Source organism: Pezoporus flaviventris, unplaced genomic scaffold (assembly GCF_033815535.1).
Source record: "Pezoporus flaviventris isolate CSIRO_AGI_PZ_B2104156 unplaced genomic scaffold, CSIRO_AGI_Pfla_v1 ptg000359l, whole genome shotgun sequence".
NCBI classification, from domain to species: domain Eukaryota; kingdom Metazoa; phylum Chordata; class Aves; order Psittaciformes; family Psittacidae; genus Pezoporus; species Pezoporus flaviventris.
In genome coordinates, this window is record NW_026892906.1 from 2,977 (window position 1) to 23,989 (window position 21,013).

The 21,013-nt window shown below is 60.3% G+C and overlaps 3 protein-coding genes across 4 annotated transcripts; 2 read left to right on the forward strand and 1 right to left on the reverse strand.

The window, feature by feature from the left end:
- Window positions 1-5,610: 5,610 nt before the first annotated feature.
- LOC133263590 (E3 ubiquitin-protein ligase TRIM62) lies at window positions 5,611-12,410 on the forward strand. Its single transcript, XM_061443428.1, has 6 exons — window positions 5,611-6,043; window positions 7,219-7,314; window positions 7,970-8,226; window positions 8,322-8,437; window positions 11,457-12,027; window positions 12,396-12,410. Exons 1-5 carry the CDS (start codon window positions 5,636-5,638, stop codon window positions 12,005-12,007), a joined length of 1,428 nt encoding a protein of 475 aa, XP_061299412.1. The 5' UTR covers window positions 5,611-5,635; the 3' UTR covers window positions 12,008-12,027; window positions 12,396-12,410.
- Window positions 12,411-13,600: 1,190 nt separating this feature from the next.
- LOC133263589 (small vasohibin-binding protein) lies at window positions 13,601-14,970 on the forward strand. The gene is made up of 3 exons (XM_061443427.1): window positions 13,601-13,678; window positions 14,124-14,245; window positions 14,796-14,970. The coding sequence occupies exons 2-3, from the start codon at window positions 14,126-14,128 to the stop codon at window positions 14,880-14,882; spliced, it is 207 nt and encodes a 68-aa protein (XP_061299411.1). The 5' UTR covers window positions 13,601-13,678; window positions 14,124-14,125; the 3' UTR covers window positions 14,883-14,970.
- On the reverse strand, window positions 14,841-20,016 carry LOC133263588 (transmembrane protein 269-like). 2 transcript variants are annotated; one of them, XM_061443426.1, is made up of 6 exons: window positions 19,879-20,016; window positions 18,122-18,235; window positions 16,580-16,733; window positions 16,404-16,501; window positions 15,864-16,301; window positions 14,841-15,763 (listed from the first exon to the last, which is right to left on the reverse strand). In XM_061443426.1, exons 2-6 carry the CDS (start codon window positions 18,144-18,146, stop codon window positions 15,633-15,635), a joined length of 846 nt encoding a protein of 281 aa, XP_061299410.1. In that variant the 5' UTR covers window positions 18,147-18,235; window positions 19,879-20,016; the 3' UTR covers window positions 14,841-15,632. The 2 variants fall into 2 exon arrangements, with proteins under 2 accessions (XP_061299410.1, XP_061299409.1); XM_061443425.1 differs by lacking the exons at window positions 18,122-18,235; window positions 19,879-20,016 and having other exon boundaries at window positions 16,580-16,800.
- Between the last annotated feature and the right edge of the window lie 997 nt (window positions 20,017-21,013).

A 21,013-nucleotide genomic window follows, 5' to 3' on the forward strand; every position in this document is an offset into this window, starting at 1 on the left:
AAAATAGGATTGGGATGGGGAAGAGGATGGGATGGAACAGGTTGGGATTGGGATGAAACAGGTTGGGATTGGGATGGGGTGGGGATGAGGATGATATAAAATAGGATTGGGATGGGGAAGAGGATGTGATGGGATGGAACAGGTTGGGATTGGGATGGGGTGGGGATGAGGATGGGATGAGTTGGGTGGGAAGGGGTCTCCATCAAGCTGTGGACCCCCCTCTGTCCGTGTCCTAGGATCCTCCTGGTTTGGGATGAACTTCCAAGAGGTTAGGGTTGGGGTTAGGTGTCCATCTGCAGTGTGCCCCCCCCCAGGTCTGACCATGTCCCCAGGCACCACCAGCCACCCTGGATCACCCCATTGCCCAACATCTCCCATCTCAGAAGGTCCCGGATCCGTTCATTATGGATACCCCCACCAGCAGCTCCAACCCCCCCCCCCCCTTTTATCTCATTTTAATCCCACCACCCCAAACCAGGACACTGGGAGAGCCGGGATCATCTCGGATCTCCCCTGGTGTCCCTGATGCCACCGCGTTCCCCTTGGCTGGGTTTATTCCCGTCGGTGCTTTCACTTCTGCCGCAGCTTTTCCTGCCGGGGCTTTTTGTGCCCACAATGATGGTCGGGAATCTCCGAAGCATCGTAGGAATGGGGTCCTCCAACCCCAAATCCACACCGGAGGACACAGAGGGGGGGGGGTTCCTCCAAGGGATGGTGAACGTCTCCTGGATGGGATAAGCAGTGCTCCAGGGTTTTGTTCCAGCTCTTGTGTTGGGTGGATTTAGGCTTGGGTGTGGGAATGGGGCCCCTTTCCTGGGGAGGTGGTTGGTATGCAGGGATCAAGGATGAAATCATGGAATGGTGCTAAACCCACGCCCGGCTCCATCCCGGGATGCAAACCAGAGGGAAGAGCGCTAAAACCACGGATCCAAGGCTGGGGTTGCCCCCGGGATAGATCCGACCGCGATAAGGAGGAAGGGAAGGCAGGAGGAGCAGGGGGAAATCCGTGCTGTAAATCACTGCTGTGGGGCTCCGGTAAAGCTTTGGGGCTGATGCACCTGCGTGATCCCCCCCCCCCCCTTCCCCGGCACCGCTGCTCCTTCCCATCGGCATCGCCGGATCCCGATGGTGCTTTGGGAAACCCATGGGGTTGGGTCCAGGGAGAGCAAGCAGGGGTGTCCCGATGGGAAAACGCGGTTCCTAAGGGGTCACGCCGGGCTTCCTCGGTGTCCCCAAAGTCTTTGTCCCAGCGGGCAGGAAATCCTTTGGGAAATGCCTCTCTGCAGCTCCTCCATCCCGTTTCCTTCCCGAGAAACCCCTCGTTTTCCATATAAAGCTCTGGTTCCCTACCATGGGTGATGCGGCATTCCCGGTGCTGGACTGGATGGGGGGGGGGGTGTTAATCCTCATTCCCGACTTTTCCAGGTTCATGAACCCCAAAAGTGGGATTTTCACCCCGGATCCGCTGCTGGGACGTTTTGGGCTGTTTGGTGGCAGGGAAAGAAAAGCAGGAGGTTCACGAGATTCCCGGCTCCTGGAAGCGGGCGCTTGGGCTCTAATGAGGTAATGACTTAATTAGAATTAATTAGTTAATGTTTGCAAAGCACCGAGGAGATGAAAGGCGCCGGCGTGGGGCGGCTTCCGCCCGGCCTCGTGCTCCCGGTGAATCCATAAGGAAAGGGAATCCTCCAACCGGGACGAACCCCCAACAAGAAGGAGGTCTCCAACAGCAAAGGCCGCTCCCGGCATTCCATGGAAGCACGTCCCGGCGTGCCCATGCCGCCGGCAGCGCCGCTGCATCCGGCAGCGGTGAAGGGAAGATTCCAGCATGGCTCCCTCCGGCAGCGCCGGCACACGCGGCGCACGTGGCAGCGAGACGGGTTTTCCCTGGTTTTCCATGCCCGCCGGCGCCGGCCTGGTGTGCCGCGGCACGCCGGAGCCGGGATGGATGCGTGGATGGATGGATGGATGGATGGATGGATGGATGGATGGATGGATGGATGGATGCGTGGATGGATGGATGGATGGATGGATGGATGGATGGATGGATGGATGGATGGATGGATGGATGGATGGATGGGTGGATGGATGGATGGATGGATGCGTGGATGGATGGATGGATGGATGGATGGATGGATGGATGGATGGATGGATGGATGATGGAGGGATGGATGGATGATGGAGGGATGGATGGATGGATGGAGGGAGGGAGGGAGGGAGGGAGGGAGGGAGGGATGGATGGATGGATGGATGGATGGATGGATGGATGGATGGATGGGTGGATGGATGGATGGAGGGAGGGAGAAGGGAGGCATATCCCACTAGAATCCCGGGAATTAAGGCATGGCGGGGCTCCCGGTCTCACACTGGGGTTACTGGGAGGTAATGAAGCCAATTAAACTAATGAACTGGGATTAATTTCCCTGTGGTTTCCCTGCGTCACCTCATGGGCTGCACGGCGGCGTTCCCGATGGGGACAACGCTCTCCATCACCCCCATTTCCCAACCACGTCAATGAATAACCCGTTCATGACCTGCGATGGGCCCAGCCCCGAGCCTGGCTTTGGGGTGAAAAAGGGGGATTTTGGTCTATCTCCGTCGGAGCTGGCTCCATCCCTGTTGTCTGATGCTTTCATTTCATCCATTCCCGGTCCCCGGTGGGTCCCCGACGGGAGACAAGACCTGAATTCCTAATGCAGGGAAAACAAGCAAGGGAAAAAAAACACCGACCAAAGCCATGTGGGTTTATTATTTTAATGGGGAGGGGGGGCTTTTTCCAAGCTTTTGGGGCCTGTCGGGAAAAGGAACAAAGTGGGTGGTTATTCCCTGAAAGGAGGGGATGGGATAAGGGGGGATGCCCGGGTTGGGGTGGGAAAAGGGGGGTGCCGGCAGCAGGAGCTGAGCAGTTTGTTCCCTTTGGCTCCGGACCAGCGTTCCCGCTGCCTCCGAAATATGCAGCTTCATTCCCACCCTGGGGAATTGCATCCCCGTCCCTGTGCCTCCGTCTGCCTGGACACAGAGAAACACCCCCCCCCCAGCCTCTGGCCTCTGCTCAATAGGGGACCAAGGGGTCTTTGGGGGGGGGTAAAGCCTCGCCATGGGGCAGCCGATGCCGGCAAAGCCCATTGGTCCCCATAGGTCACATAGATCCCCATAGATCCTTACAGGTCCTTTAGGTTTCCATATGTCCCCACGGGTCTCCATAGGTCCCATAGGATTCCATAGGTCCCCATAGGACCCCACTGGTTGCCACAAGTCCTATAGGTGTCCATAGGTTCCCATAGGTGCCCACTGGTCCCCATAGGTTCCATAGGACCCCATAGGTCCCTATATGTTCCCACAGGTCCCATAGGTCCTATAGGACTCCACAGATCCCCATGGATTCTCACAGGTCCTGTAGGTCCCTGTATGTCCCCACAGGTTCCATAGGTCTCCACTTGTCCGTGTAGGTCCTTACAGGTCCCCATAGATCCTCACAGGTCTCCATATATCCTATAGGATTCCATAGGACCCCACTGGCGGCCACAAGTCCTATAGGTGCCCGTAGGTCCCCATAGGTGCCCACTGGTCCCATAGGTTCCATAGGACCCCATAGGTCCCCATACGTTCCCATAGGTCCTATAGGACCCCACAGATCCCCATAGGACCTTATAGCTCCACACGGGCCCTGTAGGTCCTCACAGGTCCCCATATGCACTGGTCCTATAGGTCCCTGTATGTCCCCATGTGTCCCATAGGTCTCCACTTGTCCCTGTAGGACCTTACAGGTCCCCATAGATCCTCACAGGCTCCATAGACCCCTATACGTCCCCATATGTCCACACAGGTCTCCATATATCCTATAGGATTCCATAGGACCCCACTGGCGGCCACAAGTCCTATAGGTGCCCGTAAGTCCCCATAGGTGCCCACTGGTCCCATAGGTTCCATAGGACACCATAGGCCCCCATACGTTCCCATAGGTCCTATAGGACCCCACAGATCCCCATAGGACCCTATAGGTCCACACGGGCCCTGTAGGTCCTCACAGGTCCCCATACGCACTGGTCCTATAGGTCCCCGTATATCCCCATGTGTCCCATAGGTCTCCACTTGTCCCTGTAGGTCCTTACAGGTCCCCACAGATCCCCACAGGCTCCATAGACCCCTATAGGTCCCCACAAGTCCCATAGGTCCCCATAGGTCCCATGGGTCCCCCCGTGGCCCATCACCCATCGCCCAAAACTTCTCTTTAAGTGATTTTTGGCCAGATCGGTTCAATTTGGGGTAAAACCCGGCTGTTTCCTCAGCAGCTCCGCTGCCAGCATCACCCGCGCTGTCCCCATGCCCGCACGGGAGGGGACGGGACGCGGTTGGCGCTGCCGCGGGAGGGCGCCACGGAGCTCCGAGGGCTGCGGCCCCTTTAAGACACCCCCCCGGTGGTGCGCTCCGGTGGGCAGCGCCGCGCGGGGGACAATGGGGCGGGGGCGGTACCATTGTGGCTGCGGGGGGGGGGCGGGCAGGAAGTGCTGCGCGGCTCCGCCCCCTCCGCGTCGTCCAACCCCCCCCCCCCCCCCCCTCCTTTCCCCCCCCCGCCCGTCGCGGCGGGGCCGCGCTGTGAGGCGGCGACGGGATCGTGGCACCACCCCCCCCCCTCCCCATCCCGGGCACCGGCACCGGCACCGGCTGGGTGAGGGCAGCGGGCACCGGGCACCGGCGGGAGGGGGGGGGGCGGCGGGTCTCGAACCCGGGTCCTGCCGGGAGCTGGGTTGAGGGGAGGGGGGTCTCGAACCCGGGTCCTCCCGGTGCAGCCGCTCCCCTGGGTCCGTTCCAGTGCAGCCTCATCCCCGGCCCCACGTTGCAGACGCGCCCCCGGGTTGCCCCCATTGCAGGCTCGTCCCCGGGTCCCCCGTTGTTATCTTCGTCCCTAGTGCCCCCCTGGTAAAGCCCCTCTCGGGCTCCCCCGTATCACCTGCACCCCAATCCCCCCTCGTTGCGCCCGCCGCGGGTCCCCCGTTGCATCCTGATCCCCCATTCCCTCCCGCTGCATCCCCCAGCCCCTAATGGCCGCCTGACCCCCAGTTCCATCCACCCTCCCAACCCTGCCATTGCATCCTGACCCCCAGTTCCCCCCTTACAACCCTCGCAGTCCCTCTATTGCATCCCCAGCTCCCCCTTTGCATCCTGACCCCTAAGTCCTCCCCCTGGTTGAGGGGCAGGGAGTCTTCCCTCCTCCCAGCTCTCCCATTGCATTCTGATCCCCAATTCCCCCCATTGCACCCCCAGTTCCCCCCACTGCAACCCCAGTTCCCCCCACTGCAACCCCCCAACCTCACCATTGCAACCCCAGTTCCCCCTTTTGCCTCCTACCCCCCAATTCCACCCATTTCAATCCCCCCACCTCCCCTCATTGCATCCTGACCCCTAATTCCCGCTATTGCATCCCTCCAGGCCCCCAATTGCCGACTGACCCCCAGTCCCCCCCATTCCATCCCTCCTGCCCCCCATTGCATCCTGCTCCCCAGTACCCCCCATTACAACCCCCAGTTCCCCCCCCATCCCACACCCCCACCCCCCCCCCCCCAGTTAGCATCCCCAGACCCACCTCCCACCATTCCCTTTCCAGGACCCCATTCCCACTTTCCCCAGCCCCGCCATGGCCTGCAGCCTGAAGGACGAGCTGCTCTGCTCCATCTGCCTGAGCATCTACCAGGACCCGGTGAGCTTCGGGTGCGAGCACTACTTCTGCCGCCGGTGCATCACGGAGCACTGGGTGCGCCAGGAGCCGCAGGGCACCCGCGACTGCCCCGAGTGCCGCCGCACCTTCACCGAGCCCACCCTGGCCCCCAGCCTCAAGCTGGCCAACATCGTGGAGCGGTACACCGCCTTCCCGCTGGACACGCTGCTGGGCGCCCAGCGCAGCCCCTTCCCCTGCAAGGACCATGACAAGGTCAAGCTCTTCTGCCTGACCGACCGCGCCGTCGTCTGCTTCTTCTGCGACCAGCCCGCCATGCACGAGCAGCACCAGGTCACCAACGTGGATGATGCGTTCGAGGAGCTGCAGGTGGGTCTGTCCGTGCGCCCAGCCTTCCTGTCTTCCCTCCTTCCATCCATCTGTCCGTCCGTCCGTCCATCCTGCCTTCCGTTCTTCCATCCGTACTTCTTTCCTTCCATCCATTCTTCCTCCCCTCCATCCATCCTGGCTTCCATCCATCCATCCATCCATCCATTCATCCATCCATCCACCCATCCTTCTTTCCTTCCTTCCTTACATCCATCCATCCACCCTTCCATTCTTCCTTCCCGCCATCCATCCATCCATCCACGCATCCATCCCTCCTTCCTTCCTTACATCCATCCATCCATCCATCCATCCATCCATCCATCCCTCTTTCCTTCCATCCATCCATCCATCCATCCATCCATCCATCCATCCATCCATCCATCCATCCATCCCTCCTTCCATCCATCCATCCATCCATCCATCCATCCATCCATCCTTCCATCCATCCATTCATCCATCCATCCACCCATCCTTCTTTCCTTCCTTCCTGACATCCTTCCCTCCATCCATCCACCCTTCTATTCTTCCTTCCCGCCATCTTTCCATCCATCCATCCATCCATCCATCCATCCATCCATCCATCCATCCTTCCATCCTTCCTTCCTTCCTTCCATCCATCCATCAATCCATCCTTCCTTCCTTCCTTCCATCGATCCTTGTTTCCCTCCATCCATCCATTCTTCTTTCCTTCCTTCCTTCCATCCATCCATCCATCCATCCATCCTTCCATTCATGCACCCATCCTTCCACCCATCCACCCTTCCATCCACCCATCCACCCTTCCATCCATCCACCCCTCCATCCCTCCATCCTTTCTTCCTTCTATCCATCCTTCCTTCTCTCCCTCCCTCCCCACCTCCCATCAGCATCATCCCTGCCTGAGCTGCACCTCCGAGCTCCTTTGTCCATCTGTCCCTGTACCTAATGGGGTCAGCCCCACAGCTTCCTCCTCTCTGTGTCTGTCCATCCACCCAGGTGCCCTTCAGCTGCTCCCATGGGATTCCCTTTCTCCATCCACACTGGGGGTCCCTGTGGTCTTCGGGTGCCCTCACTGGGGTTCTAGGGGTTCCTCAGGAGTACACACCCCCATCAGCCCCCCCCCCCCCCAGCAGGAAAGCTGCCTCCTGGGACCTGCTCTCCCCCCACATCCCTGTTTGATCCCTGTTTGTTCTCAGCGGGAGCTGCGGGAGCAGCTCCAGGGGCTGCAGGAGAGTGAGCGCGGCCACACGGAAGCTCTGCATGTCCTGCGGCGGCAGCTGGCCGAGACCAAGGTAGGAGCCACCCCAGGGCCTGCATCCCGACCCCTGGCCCTTCCTGGCACCCCAGAGGCTCCAACGCCCCCATTCCATGGGGCTGCTACCCCAGAACCCACCGCAGTTCGATGAAGCCCATCAGGCTGCTGATCCCAAAGAGGGAACAAAAGATGTTCCCTTCAGGGCTGCTTTTAGTTGTCTTTTTCATTCATTTTTAGTTTAGGTTTCATAGAATCATGGAAACATGGAATGGTTTGGGTTGGAAGGGACCCTAAAGCTCCTCCAGCTCCAACCCCTGCCACGGGCAGGGACCCCTTCCACTGGAGCAGCTTGCTCCAAGCCCCTGTGTCCAACCTGGCCTTGAGCACTGCCAGGGATGGGGCAGCCACAGCTTCTCTGGGCACCCTGTGCCAGCGCCTCAGCACCCTCACAGGGAGGAACTTCTGCCTTATCTCCACCTCTGTTTGAACCCTTTATCCCCTTGCTCAGCTGTTGGTGAGCTTTGGTCCTCTCCATCCCCACCAGTGCCATGGTTTAGCTTTATCTCTAGGGTGAAATATCCACCCTTGGAGCCCGCTGGGTTGAGTTAACGGTGCTATAAAGGTCTCTTTGGGGGATCAAAACCTCACAGGGGCATGGCGGGGGGGTCCTGACCCTTCCACCCCCCTCCAAGTCCTCAGCCAAGAGCCTGCGGGTGACCATCGGGGAGGCGTTCGAGCGGCTGCACCGGCTGCTGCGGGAGCGGCAGAAGGCGATGCTGGAGGAGCTGGAGGCCGACACGGCCCGGACCATCACCGACATCGAGCAGAAGATGCAGCGCTGCAGCCAGCAGCTGCGCAGGGTGCAGGAGGGAAGCCAGATGCTGCAGGAGCGCCTGGCCGAAGCCGACAAACACCTCTTCCTGGCCGGAGTCGCATCCCTTTCCGAGAGGTGGGTGAGGTGACACCGCGGGGATGCTGCGGTCCTTCCCCCCCACACACACACACCCCTGCATCCTCGTGCTCCATCGCATCGCTCCTTGGCAGGCTCAAAGGGAAGATCCATGAGACCAACCTGACCTACGAGGACTTCCCCACCTCCAAGTACATGGGGCCGCTGCAGTACACCATCTGGAAATCGCTGTTCCAGGATATCCATCCCGGTGAGGGCATGGGGAGGGGATGGATGAGGGGTTCGGGGGGTCCTGGGGGGGGATGGGGATGGGAATGGCATTGGTGAGGGATTAGGATGGGAATGGCACTGGTGAGGGATGAGGATGGGAATGGCATTGATGAGGGATGAGGATGGGAATGGCATTGATGAGGGATGAGGATGGGAATGGCATTGATGAGGGATGAGGATGGGAATGGCATTGGTGAGGGATGAGCATGGGAATGGCATTGGTGAGGGATGAGCATGGGAATGGCACTGGTGAGAGATGAGCATGGGAATGGCATTGATGAGGGATGAGGATGGGAATGGCACTGGTGAGGGATGAGGATGGGAATGGCATTGGTGAGGGATGAGCATGGGAATGGCATTGGTGAGAGATAAGGATGGGAATGGCATTGGTGGGAGATGAGCATGGGAATGGCATTGATGAGGGATGAGGATGGGAATGGCATTGGTGAGGGATGAGCATGGGAATGGCATTGGTGAGGGATGAGCATGGGAATGGCACTGGTGAGAGATGAGCATGGGAATGGCATTGATGAGGGATGAGGATGGGAATGGCACTGGTGAGGGATGAGGATGGGAATGGCATTGGTGAGGGATGAGCATGGGAATGGCATTGGTGAGAGATGAGGATGGGAATGGCATTGGTGAGAGATGAGGATGGGAATGGCATTGGTGAGAGATGAGGATGGGAATGGCATTGGTGAGAGATGAGGATGGGAATGGCATTGGTGGGAGATGAGCATGGGAATGGCATTGATGAGGGATGAGGATGGGAAAGGCACTGGTGAGGGATGAGGATAGGAATGGCATTGGTGAGAGATGAGCATGGGAATGGCACTGGTGAGGGATGAGGATGGGAATGGCATTGGTGAGGGATGAGCATGGGAATGGCATTGGTGAGGGATGAGCATGGGAATGGCATTGGTGAGAGATGAGGATGGGAAAGGCATTGGTGAGAGATGAGGATGGGAATGGCCCCAGTGAGGAATGGGGATGCACTGGTGAGGAACAGGGAGAGGGATGTCACCAATGAGGGGTGAGGACACAGGAGTGATGGACGGGAATGGGGATGGAATATCACAGGTGAGATGGGCGGATGCACCAGTGAGGGATGGGGACGGGGATGTCACTGATGGTGACTGAGGACACACCAGGGAGGGGTGGGAATGTCACAGGAGTCAGGGGAAAGGATGTCGCTGGTGAGGGGTAAGTACACACTCGTAATGGATGGGGATGGGAATGGGAATGGAATGTCACGGGTAAGATGGGAGGATGCAGTGATGAGGGACAGAAATGGAAGCATCACTGGTGAGGGCTGAGGACACAGTGGTGATGGGTGAGAACACGGTGGTGATGGGTGAGAACACACTGGTGTTGGATACAGGAGCATCACTGGTGAGGGCTGAGGATGCACCAGTGATGGATGGGGATGGGAATGTTGCCAGTGGTGGTTGAGGTTGCGCCAGTGATGGATGGGGATGGGAATGTTGCTGGCGATGGGTGAGGATGCACTGAGGATGGATGGGGATGGGAATGTTGCCAATGATGGGTGAGGATGTACCAATGATGGATGGGGATGGGAATGTTGCCGGTGGTGGTTGAGGATGCACCAGTGATGGATGGGGATGGGAATGTTGCCAGTGGTGGTTGAGGATGCACCAGGGATGGATGGGGATGGGAATGTTGCCGGTGGTGGTTGAGGATGCACCAGGGATGGATGGGGATGGGAATGTTGCCGATGATGGGTGAGGATGCACCGGGGATGGATGGGGATGGGAATGTTGCCAGTGGTGGTTGAGGATGCACCAGGGATGGATGGGGATGGGAATGTTGCCAGTGGTGGTTGAGGTTGCGCCAGTGATGGATGGGGGTGGGAATGTTGCTGGCGATGGGTGAGGATGCACTGAGGATGGATGGGGATGGGAATGTTGCCGATGATGGGTGAGGATGTACCAATGATGGATGGGGATGGGAATGTTGCCGGTGGTGGTTGAGGATGCACCAGTGATGGATGGGGATGGGAATGTTGCCGGTGGTGGTTGAGGATGCACCAGGGATGGATGGGGATGGGAATGTTGCCGATGATGGGTGAGGATGCACCGGGGATGGATGGGGATGGGAATGTTGCCAGTGGTGGTTGAGGATGCACCGGGGATGGATGGGGATGGGAATGTTGCCAGTGGTGGTTGAGGATGCACCAGGGATGGATGAGGATGGGAATGTTGCCGATGATGGGTGAGGATGCACCAATGATGGATGGGGATGGGAATGCTGCTGGCAATGGGTGAGGATGTACCAATAATGGATGGGGATGGGAATGTTGCCAGTGGTGGTTGAGGATGCACCAGGGATGGATGAGGATGGGAATGTTGCCGATGATGGGTGAGGATGCACCAATGATGGATGGGGATGGGAATGCTGCTGGCAATGGGTGAGGATGTACCAATAATGGATGGGGATGGGAATGTTGCCGGTGGTGGTTGAGGATGCACCAATGTTGGATGAGGATGGGAATGTTGCCGATGATGGGTGAGGATGCACCAATGTTGGATGGGGATGGGAATGCTGCTGGCAATGGGTGAGGATGTACCAGTGATGGATGGGGATTGGAATGTTGCTGGCGATGGGTGAGGATGCACTGAGGATGGATGGGGATGGGAATGTTGCCAGTGGTGGTTGAGGATGCACCAGGGATGGATGGGGATGGGAATGTTGCTGATGATGGGTGAGGATGCACCAGGGATGGATGGGGATGGGAATGTTGCTGATGATGGGTGAGGATGCACCAATGATGGATGGGGATGGGAATGCTGCTGGCAATGGGTGAGGACGCACCGGTGATGGACGGGGCCAGGCCATCACTGGTGAGGGCTGAGGACCCCGGCGACCCTCTCCCCACCGCAGTGCCCTGCACACCAGTGGTGCGGAGCTGCCTGCGCTGGCTCTGGGCGCCGCACCGACCCCGTTATCCCCCCGTTAATCCCCTTCATCCCTTGCCCCAGTGCCGGCGGCGCTGACGCTGGACCCCGGCACTGCTCACCACCGCCTCATCCTGTCCGACGACTGCACCATCGTGGCTTACGGCAACCTGCACCCGCAGCCGCTGCAGGACTCCCCCCGCCGCTTCGACGTGGAGGTCTCGGTGCTGGGCTCGGAGGCTTTCGGCGCCGGGGTGCACTACTGGGAGGTGGTGGTGTCCGAGAAGACGCAGTGGATGATCGGCTTGGCGCACGAAGCCGTCACCCGCAAGGGCAGCATCCAGATCCAGCCCAGCCGCGGCTTCTACTGCATCGTGATGCACGACGGCAACCAGTACAGCGCCTGCACCGAGCCCTGGACCCGGCTCAACGTCAAGAGCAAGCTGGAGAAGGTGGGGGTCTTCTTGGACTACGACAAAGGGCTCCTCATCTTCTACAACGCCGATGACATGTCCTGGCTCTACACCTTCCGGGAGCGCTTCCCCGGGAAGCTCTGCTCCTATTTCAGCCCCGGTCAGAGCCACGCCAACGGGAAGAACGTGCAACCCCTCCGCATCAACACCGTGCGCATCTGATGGGGGTTGGCTCCGTGTGTGTGTGTGTGTGTGTCCCCTTCCCAATGGGTGTTTTCCTGCTCTTTGGTGGAGGTTTCGGGCCCATCCTGCCCCAGGAACTGGTGCTGGCACTGGGCAGGATCTGGCTTTCCCCCCCCCACCCCACACCTCCTGCTTTGTCCTGTGCTTCCAAGGAGGAGCCCGGTGGGGGGGCCTGGGCTGCTGCAATAAAGGATTTGGTGAGAAGGGGCTGGGTGATGGAGATCATCCCCCCCCCCCCCAACCCTGCCCCGGGCATCCTGCGCTATGGGTACTGCACCGTGGGGCACACGTCTGCTGTGCCATAGGTACTGCACCGTGCCGTGGGGGGCCATGGCATCAGCTCTGCACCGGGTATGGGGCACTGTAGGTACTGCACTGTGCTATGGGGTGTGGTGCCATGGGGGGCCATGGCATCAGTTCTGCACCGTGTATGGGGCACTATAGGTGCTGAACCGTGCCATGGGGGGCCATGGCATCAGTTCTGCTCCATGTATGGGGCACTATAGGTACTGCACTGTGCTATGGGGTGTGGTGCTGTGGGGGGCCGTGGCATCAGTTCTGCACTGTGTATGGGGCACTATAGGTACTGCACTGTGCTATGGGGTGTGGTGCCATGGGGGGCCATGGCATCAGTTCTGCACCATGTATGGGGCACTGTAGGTGCTGCACCATGCCATGGGGGGCCATGGCATCAGTTCTGCACTGTGTATGGGGCACTATAGGTACCGCACCGTGCCATGGGGCATTGGGATGTGCCATGCCATAGGTTCTGCACCATACCATGGGGCACTGGTGTGTTCAATGCTATAGGTGCCAGTAGGAGCTGTGGGGTGCTGGGGTGTGCCACGCCATGGGGCGTTCGCCATGCACTGTGTGGTTCACTGCGCCATAGGTACTGTGCTGTGCCATACTGTGCCTCAGCTCCGGGTGCACCGGGGGGCTCTATAGGGGAGGCTGCCTGTGGGGCTGGGCTGTGTGTGAGACACAGTGGGGAGGACTGGGCAGCCCTGCTTGGGGTTGGGTTGATGTATAGGGGGGGCTGTGTGGGGGCTCTGTGGGAGGTGTGATGTATTGGGGGGGCTATAGCAAGGGTGTGATCTATAGGGGTAGGTTGGGTGGGGGGTGCTTTATCTGAAGGTGTAATCTATAGGGGGCTCTATAGGGGTGTGATGCATAGGGGATGTGATGTATAAAGAGTACTTTATAGGAGGTATGATGTATGGGAGGTCTATATAGGGGGTGGGATTTAAAGGGGCTGTGGGGGGATGTGATCTATAGGGTGTGATCTTACAGAGGCAGGTTGGGTTGGGTATCCAGGGGTTGTGATATATGTGTGATCTATAGGTGGGCTATGGGGCTGTATAGGGGGCGATGTGTATAAGGGGTACTCTATAGGGCGGGGCGTGCAAGCAGGGGGTGGGGTGTATGGAGGGGGTATATATGGGGTACGATATATAGGGGCTGGGGGGTGTGGTGTGTGTCCTCCCGCCCGCCAGGGGGCGCGTTCGCGTGCCTGGCTCAGGCTACTGCGCATGCGCGACTGGACCTGGGGAAGGCGGGCAGGGACGGGCACAACGGAGGCAGTTCCGCGCGTGCGCGGGGAGGCGGGGCCCGCGCCGCCGCCATCTTGCCCCGGGAGCGGGCCCGCCGGTACCGGGGGGGGGCTGAGGGGCACAGGGGGGGCCCTGTGGGGCTGAGGCGGGGCCTATAGGGGGCTACGGGTCCTATAGGGGGCCGCGGGGCCTATAGGGGGCCGCGGGGCCTATAGGGGGCTGCAGAGCCTATAGGGGGGTGTGGGGCCTGTAGGGGGCTGCGGGGCCTATAGGGGGGCGTAGGGGCTGCGGGGCCTGTAGGGGCTGCGGGGCCTATAGGGGCTGTGGGGCCTATAGGGGCTGCGGGGCTCTGTGGGGCCTATAGGGGCTGTGGGGCGATGGGGACGTGTGTGGTGCCGTAGGAGCGTGTGGGTCTCGGTCTGTGTGACTGGTACCTGGTGTTGGAGGGGCGGTGCTGTGGGGCCCATGGGGCTGCCGTGGGGGTAAGGAGCGGTGTGGGGTGGCTCGGTGGTGACCCCATCCCCTTCCCCTCACACCTCCAGCCATGGAGGCGGGCGCGGGCGGGCGCAAGGAGCGGCCGAAGCCGCGGGAGCCGGCGGCGCGGCTGGAGAGGGCCCGGCAGAGGGCGGCGCAGCAGGAGCTCAAGCAGCGGCAGCGGGCGGAGGTGGGCACCGGCCCCCCCTCATGTACCCCTTGTGGCCTCCCCTCTGCCTGTCCCCCCCTTTTCCCCGTCTTTGTCTCCCCTTTTTCCCCCCTTTGACCCCTCCTTTTCTCCCACTTTGCCCCCCTTGTTCCCCTCTTTGCCCCTCCTTTCCCCCCCTTTGTCCCCTCCTTGTCCCTCTTTGTCCCCTTCTTTGTCACCCCACTTTCCCCCCTTGTTCCCCCTTTTTGCCCCCCCTTTTGCCCCCTTTTCCCACTCTTTGTCCCCCTCTTCCCCCCCTTTGTCCCCCCTTGTCCCCCCCTTGTCCCTTGCTTCCCCCCCTTTCCCCCTTCCCCCCCTTTTCATCCCCTTGTCCCCCCTTTGTTCCCCCACTTTCCCCCCTTGTCCCCCTTTGTCTCCCCTTTTCCCCCCTTGTCCCCCTCTTTGTCCCCCCTTTTTCCCCTCCTTGTCCCCCCCATTTGTCCCCCCTTTTTCCCCCTTGTCCCCCTCTTATCCCCCCTCTTGTCCCCCCTTTGTCCCCCCTTTTATCATCTTTCCTCCCCTCTTCCCACAGATCTATGCCCTGAACCGGGTGATGACGGAGCTGGAGCAGCAGCAGTTCGACTCCTTCTGCAGGCAGATGCAGGCGTCGGGCGAGTGAGCCCTGGGCCCCCTCCGACCCCGCGTTATTTATTAGCAAAGAGCCCCTTGGTTTGGGTTTTTTTTCTAAATAAACCCTGTGCTGGTCCCGTGTGGCTCCGGTGCCCCTGGGAATGGGAATGGGAAGCGCCGGAGCGGGGCCGAGTGCCAGCGCAGCTGCAGGCACCGGCTCGAGCTCCCGGTGCTGGGATCAGGACATGGGGCTGGATCCAGCTGTTGGAGCCTCCCCGGGGATCCCGGTTGAGCTTTGCTTCCATCCTCCTCCTCCAGCGTTCCAGAGGGTTTGGATCCGTGGATCTAAACCTCGCTTCCCTCCGTCCCAGTCCCACCTCACACTGAAGGGGGGGGATCAAACACGTTTGATGGGTAAAACCATAAACCCCAACGTGCTGCTGGTGACTTGGGTGTCAAAATCCCTCTGGGCATTTAGGCAGTGGCTTCCTCCCCTCCAGGGAAGAGTCTAAGAGTCTTCCTCGGATTTGGAGGTGTAAATCCCCCCCCTTGTGATCCATTAACAGCACACGGTGGGAGTGATTCCTAAATTTGATGTTACCCCGCACAGGGAAGGGGTTTGGGGGTCTCTGGAGTGGGTGATGGGGGTTCCTTCGTCCCCCATATGAGGAGTGGGGCACGTGGGGTGTGCTTGGGGCAGAGTTGTTCCTACAGCTCCGGTTCTTCCCTTTTCTAAACAGGGTTGGATATGGAGAGGAATGAAGGGAGATGCTGGTGGAGGAGGAGGTGGAGGAAGGCTTTAGTAGGCGTTAGGCAGGGGTTGGACTTTGCAGCTCCAGATGGCAAAGGGGAACACGATGTAGGACATGGACCAGGCGAGGCAATAGATGGAAGCCACCGTGGCTGGCGAGAAGAGGACAGCAGCCACCCCTGCGGGTTGGGAAGAGCCGTTGGGATCAGCCCTTTCCTCCTCCTCCTCCTCCATCCCAGCGGGGTTTAACCCCTCTCCGTGCTTCCACCCCATTTTTACCTCCAGCATAAACCACTTTCTTCCAGAGCTGGGACTCCAGCACCTTGTCATGGGGGTAGCAGCCCCGGTCCAGCATGAAGAGGATCATGATGCCAGCGGTGACCCGCAGCAGGGCAGCGTTGCCCCCAGACAGCAGGAAGGTGCTCGCCAGCAGCGAGGATGCGTAGGGACAGGGCAGCCCCCGGTAGGTGAAGGGGATCCCTGCCGGGTGCCACACATTGAGCCAGGAGGAGGAATCACCCCCAAACCCTTTCTTAATGCCCCTTTCCCCCCCCCAAAAAACGCTCATCTTACCGCTGGTGAAAAAGCAGAGGCGGGCGAACACGGCCAGCACATAGGCGAGGGCCAGCGCCCCGCTCAGCACCCCCTGCGGCTGCAGCAGCAGCGCCGTGGCCAGCCCAAACGTGGTGAAATCGGCAAAATCATCCAGCTTGGCACCTGCAGGCAGCGAGCAGGGAGCTGCCATGGGGCAAAGGAGGGGGGGGGACGACACAGGGGGCACCCCCACGATGGCTTCCCGTTGTGGTGGGACCGACTCACCCAGTGCCGAGCAGGCGTCGAGCCGCCGGGCGACAGCACCGTCAGCCAGATCCAGGAGGAACCCCACAAGCAAGAGCCAGCAGGAGTGGTGGTGCTGCCTGGGGAGGGCAGGACCGGTGTCACCCCCCTCTCGTCACCCCCCTTTGTCACCTCCTTTCCCCCCCACACCGTGCTACCTGTTGAGGCTGCAGAGGATGGAGGAGAGCCCGGCCACCAGGTTGGCCACCGAGAGCCCGTTGGCAGCGTTCCTCCGGATGAATTCCAGCGCCCGGCTCCGATCCCGTCCCGTCCGCTCGCTCAGGAACAGCTTCTTGGTGGACTGGAAAACACCTGCGAGGCCCCGAGGCGGCGGTGACGGCCAGGCCAGCGCCACTTCCAAGCGGGGACTCATCGGAGCACCCCCTACCGCGATATACCAGCTTGGTGCCCCCCAACCCCTTCCAGCGCTTGGGAAGGGGCTGGAGGAGAGGTTTTGGGGGGTGCTGGCTGCTCCCCTCCTCCAAGCAGAGCCCCCAAAGCTCTTTAACAAGCCCGAGGTGGGGTTTTGGCAAAGCCCTGCCTCGCGCCGGCGGCGAGAAGAAAACCAGGTCAATGAGTTAAAACAAGCACAGGACTGAACAGGATGGATCAACACGAAGCCAAACCCCAGCTTAGACTAAACACCAACCCGGGTTTAAGCTCTATGGATCTTATATACCTATAGGCTAAGCTTTAGAGACAGAGTTTAAGGGTCATGTCCTACTAGCGGGCTTTGCCCCCTGCCTTTGCCGTGCTCCCAAAGCTGGTGAGATCCTTCATCTGAAAGAAAACAGGACGTCAGAGCAACACAAAAGCCACCCCCATCCCCTCAGCCCTCCCTGTACCCGCTCCCGGCAGAGCCGGGACCTGAGCATCACCAAAACGCCGCCAAAACCAGCTCCCTGGTGGTCAAACCCCCCCAAAAACCACCCCAAACCCCCCTGCAAACCCTTCAAACAAACCCTTTGTTGTAAGGAATTCCCAGTTTTGGGAATGCTGCTGGGGCTGGTGGCTGGTGACCTTTGGACACCGCACCCGAGCTGCCGGTACGGGCAGAGCCGGGCGGCTGGGGATGGAAAATCTCCCTTCCCGGCATCACAGCCTCGGCTTTCTCCGGCTCCGGTGGGATCTGCAGCTCCAAACCCGACCCTGGCACCGTCTGCCCCTGTTTCCCCCCGTGGTTGGGGTTATTTGGGTGGCTTTTGGGTGGCCAGAGGTGAAAAAGGGACAAAACGTGGCTTTGGGGCTCGCTGTCACTATCCCTCTGCTCCCCTGTCCCGAGCAGGATTGTTCTCGGTGCGGAGTTACCGGTAAGCATCACCGTGGCCGGGCATTGCCGTGGCGCCCATTGGCTCGTTTGGGCTGGTTTAGCCCCAAAAGAAAGGCTGGAGGGTGGGGGGGGGGGATGTTTGTGTGCCCCACACTTCCACCAGAGCCTTTTCTCCCTGTTTCTAGGGTGAAAACAGGCAGGTTTGGCTCATCCCGGGTGCGATACCGGGGTTGTGCAGTCTCACCCCTCCAGGACCGAGGGATCACCAGTGCAGAATTAACTCACTTTTGGGGCTCTTTCCTTGATTTTTACCTTTTCTGCCCCAATCCCCAGGGCAGTGCTCGAGCGACGACCCCTCATTTGCTGCTGAACCCCCAAAAGTGGGGATTGGGTGGGGATGGGGATCCCGGGGCGTCGCGGTGGCACTTACCGACCGGCGGTGACACCATCCACATGGCTGCGGCGCTGCCGAAGGGAAACTGAGGCCGGGACGGGAGCGGCGCTCACCGGGATCCCGGTGTTATATAAGGAAAAGCTCCGGCGGCTGAGTCACGCGGGGGTGGGTCCGGCCAGAGGACACGGACACAGGCATGGACATGGAGATGGACATGGGCAGACATGGAGATGGAGATGGGCACGGACATGGGCATGGATACAGGCGTGGACATGGGGTTTCAGAGGGGACTGGCACCCCCAGAGAAGGAGCAGCATCCGGGGGGGCTGTGCCGTGCTCATAGCACCCACACCATGCTCACAGTACCCATAGCAGGCTCACAGCACCCATAGCAGGCTGACAGCACCCATAGGCTGAGAGCACCCACACTATGCTCACAGTACCCATAGCAGGCTCACAGCACCCATAGCAGGCTGACAGCACCCATAGGCTGAGAGCACCCACTATGCTCACAGTACCCATAGCAGGCTGACAGCACCCACACCATGCTCACAGCACCCTTAGCAGGCTCACAGTATCCACACCATGCTCAAAGCACCCATAGCAGGCTGACAGCACCCACACCATGCTCACAGCACCCTTAGCAGGCTCACAGTACCCATAGCAGGCTGACAGCACCCATAGACTGAGAGCACCCACACCATGCTCACAGCACCCATTGCAGTCTCACAGTATCCACACCATGCTCACTGCACCCATAGCAGGCTGACAGCACCCACACCATGCTCCCAGCACCTGCACCATGCTCACTGCACCCATAGCAGGCTCACAGTACCCACACCATGCTCACTGCACCCGCACCATGCTCACAGCACCCACACCACGCTCACAGCACCCATAGCAGGCTCACTGCACCCATTCCACACCCACAGCACCTTTGCCAGCCTTGGAGCACCCTTAGCAGGCTCGCACCACCCCTGCCAGGCTCGCAGCACCCATTCCACACCCGCAGCACCCACGCCAGGCTCGCACTGCCCATGCCAAGCTCGCAGCACCCACGCCAGCCTCATAGCACCCATGCCAGGCTTGTAGCAGCCATGCTGTATGTGTGACACCCATGACCTACCAATAGCACCCATACCAAGCTTGTAGCGCCCATATTGCCCTCGCAGCACCCATACCATCTACATAGCACCCATGACAGGCTTGTACCACCCGTATCACCCTCGCAGCACCCATACCATCTACATAGCACCCATGACAGGCTTGTACCACCCGTATCACCCTCACAGCACCCATACCATCTACATAGCACCCATGACAGGCTTGTACCACCCGTATCACCCTCGCAGCACCCATACCATCTACATAGCACCCATGACAGGCTTGTACCACCCGTATCACCCTCGCAGCACCCATACCATCTACATAGCACCCTTGACAGGCTTGTACCACCCGTATCACCCTCGCAGCACCCATACCATCTACATAGCACCCTTGACAGGCTTGTACCACCCGTATCACCCTCGCAGCACCCATACCATCTACATAGCACCCTTGACAGGCTTGTACCACCCGTATCACCCTCGCAGCACCCATACCATCTACATAGCACCCTTGACAGGCTTGTAGCACCTATAGCAGACTCCCAGCAGCCATACCATGCCTGCAACATCCATCCGGGCTCACAGCACCCATACCATGCTCATGGCACCCATACCCTGCTCGTAGCACCCACATCATGCTCCCAGCACCCACACCACCCCCCAGGGCCTCTGTCAGGCAGCACCCACTTGTGCAAGGGCGTCACGAGTTGGTGCGGCCTCCGCCAGCCCCGCGCCGAGCAAAGGGCCGGCGTGTGCCGGGCGCTGCCGCCGGGACACCGCGGCGAGACCAAAGGTCCCCGGCACCCGCCACCGGGGCCAATAAAACGGAACAACAGGAATTTTCCACCCGGATCCCAATGGGAATTGCCGGGGTGGGGGGGGTTGGATCCGGAGCCCCCATCCCGGGGGTGCTGGGGGGTCCCGGGGTCACCGGTGAAAGGGCTCTTTGTTCCCCGGACACGCACCGGTGGTGGCGGTTGCGAAGCGACGGTGACGGCCATGAGGCGCCCGGAGGGGACCATCCCCGTGGCCTCGGGGCGCCTCAGGGGGCTCAGCCCCGGGGGGGACAGGGTTGGCACTGGGCGCCCGTCTCTGCAGCATTAAAGTGCATTGGGGTGCCAGCCCCTTTGGCGTCACGGTGCCCATCCCCGTGGCTTCAGGGCACCTCGGGGCGCCCGTCCCCGTGCTACCTGGGTGTCTCAGGGTGCCCATCCCCCTGGCTTCAGGGCCCAGTCCCTATGGTGCCTGCGTGTTTCTGGGTGCCCATCACTGTGGCACGGTGTCCGGGTGCCATCCACGTACTGTCTGGGCACCTCTGGGTGCCTGTCCTTGTGGCACCTGGGTGTGTCTGGGTGCCCATCCCCGTGGTATCTGGGTGGCCTTGGGTGCCCATCCCCCGTGGTGTCTGGGTGCCCATCCCCGTGACACTGGGGCGTGTCCTTGGGTGCCATCCCCGTGGCGTCTGGGTGTCTCTGGGTGCCTCTGGGTGCCCATCCCCGTGGTGTCAGAGCATCTCCGGGTGCTCCCTGTGCCTGCTCTGCCAGTGCCATCTGCTGGCACCCATCCTGCCCCAGGGAGCACTGGGACATGCATGTGCCAGGGCCATGGGGTCACCATCACCACCACGCTTGGGGCTGGCTTATGTTATGGGGGGGGGCCCAGCACCCCGATACCCCAGCACCATGGTACTGTGGTACCCTAGTGGCCTGGCATCCTGGTACCCAGCACCATGGCAACCCAACACCCCGGCACTATGGCACCCAGTGCCCTGGCACACCAGCACCATGGTAAGTCAGCCCCCTGGCACCATGGCACTGTGGTA

Bases quoted from the DNA above. Each gene is read 5' to 3' on its own strand.
- LOC133263588 (XM_061443425.1), bottom strand. From the start codon at position 16,794: ATGAGTCCCCGCTTGGAAGTGGCGCTGGCCTGGCCGTCACCGCCGCCT. The intron at 16,502-16,579 runs GTAGCACGGTGT...TGCCCTCCCCAG, and splicing joins ATCCTCTGCAGCCTCAACAG to GCAGCACCACCACTCCTGCT. The intron at 15,764-15,863 runs GTAAAAATGGGG...CCCAACCCGCAG, and splicing joins GAAAGTGGTTTATGCTGGAG to GGGTGGCTGCTGTCCTCTTC.
- LOC133263589 (XM_061443427.1), top strand. From the start codon at position 14,126: ATGGAGGCGGGCGCGGGCGGGCGCAAGGAGCGGCCGAAGCCGCGGGAG. The intron at 14,246-14,795 runs GTGGGCACCGGC...CTCTTCCCACAG, and splicing joins AGCAGCGGCAGCGGGCGGAG to ATCTATGCCCTGAACCGGGT.
- LOC133263590 (XM_061443428.1), top strand. From the start codon at position 5,636: ATGGCCTGCAGCCTGAAGGACGAGCTGCTCTGCTCCATCTGCCTGAGC. The intron at 6,044-7,218 runs GTGGGTCTGTCC...GTTTGTTCTCAG, and splicing joins ATGCGTTCGAGGAGCTGCAG to CGGGAGCTGCGGGAGCAGCT. The intron at 7,315-7,969 runs GTAGGAGCCACC...CCCCCCTCCAAG, and splicing joins GGCAGCTGGCCGAGACCAAG to TCCTCAGCCAAGAGCCTGCG.